Source organism: Humulus lupulus, chromosome 1 (assembly GCF_963169125.1).
Source record: "Humulus lupulus chromosome 1, drHumLupu1.1, whole genome shotgun sequence".
Taxonomy (NCBI): Eukaryota; Viridiplantae; Streptophyta; class Magnoliopsida; order Rosales; family Cannabaceae; genus Humulus; species Humulus lupulus.
The window spans coordinates 298,450,187-298,457,937 of NC_084793.1; the positions used below are offsets into that span (position 1 = coordinate 298,450,187).

At 28.6% G+C, this 7,751-nt stretch overlaps 1 protein-coding gene across 1 annotated transcript; it reads left to right on the forward strand.

Annotated features, from left to right (window-relative positions):
* Positions 1-3,731: 3,731 nt before the first annotated feature.
* LOC133811356 (salicylic acid-binding protein 2-like) lies at positions 3,732-5,732 on the forward strand. Its single transcript, XM_062246166.1, has 3 exons — positions 3,732-4,158; positions 5,015-5,152; positions 5,260-5,732. Exons 1-3 carry the CDS (start codon positions 3,784-3,786, stop codon positions 5,539-5,541), a joined length of 795 nt encoding a protein of 264 aa, XP_062102150.1. The 5' UTR covers positions 3,732-3,783; the 3' UTR covers positions 5,542-5,732.
* The last annotated feature ends 2,019 nt before the right edge of the window (positions 5,733-7,751 follow it).

A 7,751-nucleotide genomic window follows, 5' to 3' on the forward strand; every position in this document is an offset into this window, starting at 1 on the left:
TGATCTCGAAAGAGACGTGATCTCGGGAGATGCCATTAGCTCGAACAATGACGTGAGACCTGGGATGCTAAAGCCTTAGAGATACGCGATAATCACCTTAAATATCTACAAGTATTATAAATATGAGATGTAATGCTCATTTATTAATGTAAATCCCCAAGAATCGTGGGATGTTATTTGGTCAGTTATGCGTTTCTTGGTCTTCAGGGACGTTTCCTTTTATATCTGATTATAGGCATTTAAAGCCATTTATTTTATTCACAAAAGAGTAACTACCCAAAATATGTGGGATAGTATTCTGCATCCTTCTCTATAAATAGAGAAGCCATGCACCATTGTAGAGGACCGAAATTCTGATCCTTGGGAGAAAACTCTGAAGAATTCATGCTAAGGAATTTTCAGAGATAATCTTAAGATTAATAACAGAGACTCGTGGACTAGGCAGATTTAACTGCTGAACCACGTAAAAATCGCGTGTTTGATTTGTTTTATTTCGTTTAGCCATTGTCATTCATTGTTTACGTGCTCTTCTTTTACTGTTTGACGAGAAACGGCGTCAACAATGATTAATAAATTGATAAATAAATAATTAATTTTTTAGTAAAGGAAAAATTAGATAATAGATAACTAATTAAATAATTAATTAATTAATTAAGTATAAATTAAATAATTAGTAAACATTAGATAATAATAATTTATTTAAATAAAGTAAAAATTAGATAATAATTAACTAACTAATTAAATAATAAGTAAACATTTAAATTAATAATATGATTAATAAATTGATAAATAAATAAATAAATAATTAAGTATTAATTAAATAATTAATTTTTTAGTAAAGGAAAAATTAGATAATAGATAACTAATTAATTAATTAAGTATAAATTAAATAATTAGTAAACATTAGATAATAATAATTTATTTAAATAAAGGAAAAATTAGATAATAATTAACTAATTAATTAAATAATAAGTTAACATTTAAATTAATAATATGATTAATAAATTGATAAATAAATAAATAATTAATTAAGTATTAATTAAATAATTAATTTTTTAGTAAATAAATAAATATTTTTTTAATTTTTTGGGCCGTTCATGCAGCAGCAGCCGGTATATCCTCATTATGGAGGATGGACACAGCAGCCCGTTTATAATCAGCAGTACTACACTTCTCCGAATCAACAACAGCAGCAGTCTCCTTTGATTCGCCCACAACCTCGGCCATATTATCCTTCGCCGCCAGTACCACAGTCTCATGAAGGTTTGAGTCGAAGCGCGAATGTTGAAGATTTTTTAAATGAATCTTTTGATGAAGACAATAATAATTAGTTTAGGTTTTATTATTTATTATTAAATTTAAGTGTATGTTTTTTTATTTTGAAAAGACAATTTTAGTATTTTAAAGTTGTATTTTTAATTTGGATATTAATTTAAATAATATTGATTTTATTTCTAAATTTTATTAATGTTTTTTTAATTATAAGTTTAGTTATTTAATATTAATTATATATAATTTATAAAAATTAATTATTTTTTTTAAATATGTTTTACAATTACCGGCGGAAACCGCCAGTAATAATGTGTCAGACATGAATTCTGACCAAATTATTGCCGGCGGGCTCCGCCGGTAATAATCTTATTACCGACGGGAGGCTAGTTCCACCGGCAATAACGACCTTTACCGACTGGTTTTTACCGGCGGACTTTTGCCGGCGGAACCCGCCGGTAAAAAGTATTGCCTGCGGCTTTCCTGACTATTGCCAGCGGTTTTCTCCGCCGGTAATAACCGTTTTTGTTGTAGTGATTCTGGAAAAGTATTAGGGCGACGTGTCACCCCTAATCAGATATTTGAGGAAATTTAGGTGGTATGTGAAAATAAGTGAAAATTATTAGGGGCGACATGTCGCCCCTAATATTGGGTATTAGGGGTGACCGGGCCCCAATATCAGGAGTGACGTTGCCCCTGATAATAAGATATTTTGGGAAATTTGGATGGTAAGTGAAAATATGTGAAAATTATTAGGGGCGAGGTATTAGGAGCGATGGGCCCCAATATCAGGGGCGACGTGTTACCCCTAATAATCAGATATTTGGGAGAAAGTTGGGTGGTATGTGAAAATAAGTAAAAATTATTAAGAGTGACGTGTCGCCCCTAATACTTTTATATACTAAAACTCTCTCTTCTCCCTCACAGATCCATCACTCTATCTTTCTTCTCCCTCTCAGTCCTCTCTCTTCTCCTACTTCCCTCTCTTTCTTCTCCCTCTCACCTCTCTCTCAAATCCTTTTTTTTTCTCTCTCTCTCTCTCTCTATCCCCATTTTCCTCTACTTCTCCATCTCTCTCACCATTTCTTCTTTATTTTTACACTCAAATGTCTTTTTCAGATGATTTTTTTTTTTTAATTTTGGTATTTTTTTCTAGATCTACAAAATTAGAATGAGACAGAGAGAGAGTTCGGAATGAGAGAGAAAATAAGTGTTTGAATATTAGGGGTATTTTTGTCCAAAAAATTAAAATTGTCATATATTTGGGATAGTAACTTATGTTAGCATATTATCTAAATTATCTAAGTTATCATCCATAAAACATGAAATTTCCTTTCAAAAATTTGGTTTTGTTTATCATATTATACAATTTATATAAATATTGATGTCTGCTATTTAATCTATTCTCATATCTTTTTAAAATATATATATATATATATTCTCATATAATTGAGTAAGTTATAATTTTTAATAATACTGGTAAGACAATTAATAAACCTCTAGCTTCTTCATAAATTTCAGATAATTGACAATTAATTAATTAATCGTAATTTTCTATATTATAAATGATTTATTTCGCTGTAACCGTTATCACATAATTCAATCAATATTAAAATCAATTAACTACATTATCACATACCTTGTGTATCTTGTTGTTTTATTTATTTTTAATGTTTTTTTAAAGAAAGTTCATACAATATAATAAGATCTAGAATAAATAGTAAAATCATGATACTATCATACTCAATCTTCATTTTCTAAATATTAAATCAAGACACAACTCACAGCAAATAGATTACTCACAAGTCACAAAGTACGGCTTCCTTTAAGAAAACACAAAAAATGAAAAGCTCCCAAGATTCCAAAAGGACAGAAACAAAAACAAAAAAAAAACAAAAACGATTATGTAAGTTGTAACCCCTTCTACACTAAAAATAAAATAGTACTCTCACAAGTGGGAGATCACATTCCACAGTCCACACCCCAGCAGCCAGTAATCTGTCAAAACGTGCAATGACAAAAAAAATCTAGTGTATATACTTTTGTCTCAATAAAATATCTATAATTAGGAGTTTTTTTTTATAAAAAAAAAATCATTATTATTTTTTATATTTTTATTTTATTTTTCAAAAATATATAAATTAAGTTTTTATAAATATAATTTTTGGGTATATACTCAACATAATTTCATTAAAGAAAACATAAAACCTTTTATTTTAAATAAAAAATTATAATAAAAGTAAATTTATCTTATTATAGAATTAATTAATAGCATAATTAAAATATATATATTTAAAATAATAAAAAAAACTCTATATGTACAAAAATAATGCTATTATATTAATTAATTTATTAACAACTACTTTATATTACTACATAAATAAAATATAGCTGGTATTATTTAATCAATAATTGTTCAAAGTCTATATAAAGGAAGACTTAGTATGGTCTCTAATTCAATTAATAAGGCTAGAGATAGAGAAAAAGAATAATAATAATAAGAAGAAGAATAAAATGGGAGAAAGCAAAGTTGATAAGCACTACTTCGTTGTGGTCCATGGGGCGTGCCACGGAGCATGGAGCTGGTACAAGCTGAAGCCGCTGCTGGAGGCGGCCGGCCACCGTGTGACGGCGGTTGATCTGGCGGCTTCCGGCATCAACATGAAGAGTATTAAAGATGTGCACTCAATGTTGGACTATTCTCAGCCACTGTTGGAGCTTTTGGCGTCTCTTGATCCGGAAGAGAAGGTGGTCCTCGTCGGCCATAGCCTTGGAGGCCTCAACCTAGCCATGGCTATGGAGAATTTCCCTCAAAAAATTGCCGTCGCCGTTTTCTTGACGGCGTTTATGCCGGACACCGTTAATCAGCCGTCGTATGTTCTAGAACAGGTAAATCTAATGTTTCTACTAATGATTGAAATTTTAATTTTATTGTTTATTAGCTTGGTAGATCGTAGATGATACGCTTCTAAACTCACCAATGTTGTTTTTTTTTCTTATTAGATTAATAATTAAAGGAATAATATATTATCAGTAATTTTTAATTTTATATCATAAAGCTATTTTAATTATCTTTATTACAATTTTTAAAATATGTACCTATTTGTTTCTTTAAAAAAATGAAAATTGTATTTGAGTAGTGTTCTATTTAGATCATTTTCGAGTTGTTATTTTTGTTGGAATATCAAACTTTACGTGTTGTGTTATAGCTATTCTTTGAACAAGAAATGAAAAATTGGGACAACTAATTAGGTTTGGTAGTAGTAGTTATTTATTCCAATTTTAACACTGAAAAAAAATAAAAGTAAAGTCAGCAGGTCAACTCTAATTATGCAATTTTGTCACTACATGAAACCATGTTTATAAATAGGGTTTTTAAATAGTTGTATTTATTAAATTTATAAATAGTAATAATTAATTTCGTATTTTTACATTTGTAAACAAAAAAATTATTATAATTTTACCCTCTCAATTCATCATAAATTCATAAAATATAGTTCTTAATTTTTCATCAGTATATTAACATGCATACTCTTTACAAAAAAAATTATAAGAACCTATTTATTAAAAACTTAATATGAGAATAACTTTTCTAATTTGTGAGAACTCAAAGGGATAAATATGCTAATAATAATCTTTATATATATTATAGTAAAAAGTGTTTTAGATACGTACAAGGCATGCACACACGGGTGATATAATTAAATTATTTTACATATAACATATTTTTCTTGTATACGTAAAGTATTGCGAAAGGGCCCCACCAGGTGCATGGCTAGACACACAGTTTGGGTCATTTGAGACTCCTGAAGGATCACTATCATCAATGTTGTTTGGTCCAAAATTCATTTCGAACAAGCTCTACCAACTCACCCCAAAAGAGGTACATTAATTAATTAATTAATATATCTATATTTATATAGTACTTTTTCTTATTTTCTTTTATTACGTATTATTATTAGCTAATATTGTTTAAAAAATTGTATATAGGATTTTGAATTGGCTATGGCTTTGGCAAGGCCATCGTCACTGTTCATTGAAGACTTGTCCAGAGCAAAGAAATTATCTAAAAACTCATATGGGTCAGTTCCTCGGGTTTTTGCCATTTGTGACCAAGACTTGGGAATACCATTGGAATTTCAGCAATGGATGATCCAAAACGGTGGCATTTCGGACGTCATGGAGATTCAAGGCGCGGATCATATGCCAATGTTTTCGAAGCCAAAAGAAACTTGTGATGTTTTGGTCAAGATTGCATCTAAATTTGCTTAGAATTAATGAACTTGTTTTCATCATCAGCTGTGATTTTCTTAACTTTTAACAATCAAAAAGTACCATACTTGGAAATTAAAAGTCACGACCTAATGGTCATTTGTGTTAATTAGGTATATATATTAATGTTGTGATTTGTATGCTTTGTTCTGCAAAATTAAATAAAGTATTTGAAGTACAAGATTAATGAACTTCTCTAATTTCTAATTAATTAGTACTTGTTAATTATGTTTAATTATGAAAATTTTCTGGTTATATAGAGATAATTTAGATGTTTAGGGATGAATAATACTCAACTCAACTAGAGACTAAGGTTGTATTTCATTATATAGGCAATTTACAAATAATGGGAGCTAATGAGCTCATTACATGCGGTCTTAGGGAATGAAAAAAATCCTAACATAAATATTCTCTAACATACTCTATGACAGCTGTGATGGGACCATATAATATTCAAGAGCAATCATTGAGTGATTGTAGCCTACGATGCAGGTGCACGTGATATCATTTATGCATTGCTGATATCGCGTGTCTTGCCATCCCCTCGTTGAGAGGTGAGAGTGTGATAGATTTGGTCAAGCAATCTGCTAGTTGGTCTACTGACGGAATATACGGATTTTATAGCTAGGCAAGTGTATGTATTGTAATTTAGTAATAATCTTGGTAAAATCAAATATCGTCTTCAAGAACTGAATCCCCAATTACCAGTCAATTAATCTTTTTTTTCTTTTCTATTTGGTCGATTAGACTTTTGGTTCTTGTAGACCAAGCAAAAGAAAATATACAGTGTAGAAATAATAATTAAAGATTAAATAAAACAATGAGTAATAACAAAACCTTAGATTAAAGCAATGAAAGAGTAAATAGGGCGTTTAATCTCATCAACTATCCTTCTTATTAATCCCTAATACAGATTATCATCAAATTCTTCTTTTTTCTACCTATTTTAATTAACAAGTTGACAAAAGTAGTTCATAATCATATTATGAATTATAAACTCAACCTGGGTTAAAATTCCCTATATTTCTATGGCAAATTTAATCACAAAGATTGCATTAACCGCAACAACTCACAGATATAGTTACACAATTAATCTAGATATTCTTGTTCCAAATTAGAATTGTGTCCTAAACAAACAGAACAATTTCAAATCGCACTTTTCAGATTTTGATTCAAAACATATAGATAATGACTATAGATGACCAATCGATAATCAATCAATAAACACAGATTGTAAGGAATTGAAATGAAGATGAAGAAGAGATGAAAATTGTATTAGTTCATAATAAGATTGAAAGTCTCTCAGATTTAAAAAAAATAAATTAAATAAATTTATAATTAATATTATTTAAATTTGATTTAATAAATAATTAAATTGAAATGATTTTAATATTAATTAAATTGAAATCAATTTAATATTAATTTAAATTAAAATTGACATAAGTAATAAAATAAAAATATGTAAGAAACACAAAATTTGTTAGACATATACAAGAAATACAATATTTGTTAGATATATTCAAAATTAACAAATATTGCATTGTGTATGAAGAAAGAGGTAAAAAGTAAAAAAACCAAATACAATATTTGTTAGACATATTCAAAATTAACAAATATTTCATTTATGTATGAAGAAAGAGGTAAAAAATAAAAAAACCTATCAATGAGGTTGGTTACTTTGAATTATTGGTAACATATATGTCGCTCATTCTTGTCGCAACTCATCAATTTGTGCCTCTGTATATGCTATACTTGTTAGCTGCAAAAAATATAAAGTAAAATATATCAATTAATTATTTAATTACATTTATATATATGGTTTCAAAAATAATTTATAAATTTTAATTAATAATACCGTTCTTAAGTAATGTCCGAGACTCGCATGTTCAATCAAATCCTTCAACATCCTCATTATGTAGTATCCACATGCCACATTGTCCGGTTAGTGTAGACACTAATTATTTAAAAGTATCAGTAATTCATTATTAAATTAAAACTTATTAAAAAATGCATACATATTATTCTACTTAATAATTATAAAAGTTCAAAAATTTAAGTTGTAATTACTTACCCGGGGTTGCTTAATGCGTAGAGTATTAGGGATCTCGACATCAGGAAGATTCATTGAGAAAAAAAGATTGAAAGCACTAACGATCACTGATACAATCTCCTCACGGTTATTGAGATCTGAATTCACCGGATCACAACAA

Bases quoted from the DNA above. Each gene is read 5' to 3' on its own strand.
- LOC133811356 (XM_062246166.1), top strand. From the start codon at position 3,784: ATGGGAGAAAGCAAAGTTGATAAGCACTACTTCGTTGTGGTCCATGGG. The intron at 4,159-5,014 runs GTAAATCTAATG...GTATACGTAAAG, and splicing joins CGTCGTATGTTCTAGAACAG to TATTGCGAAAGGGCCCCACC. The intron at 5,153-5,259 runs GTACATTAATTA...AATTGTATATAG, and splicing joins ACCAACTCACCCCAAAAGAG to GATTTTGAATTGGCTATGGC.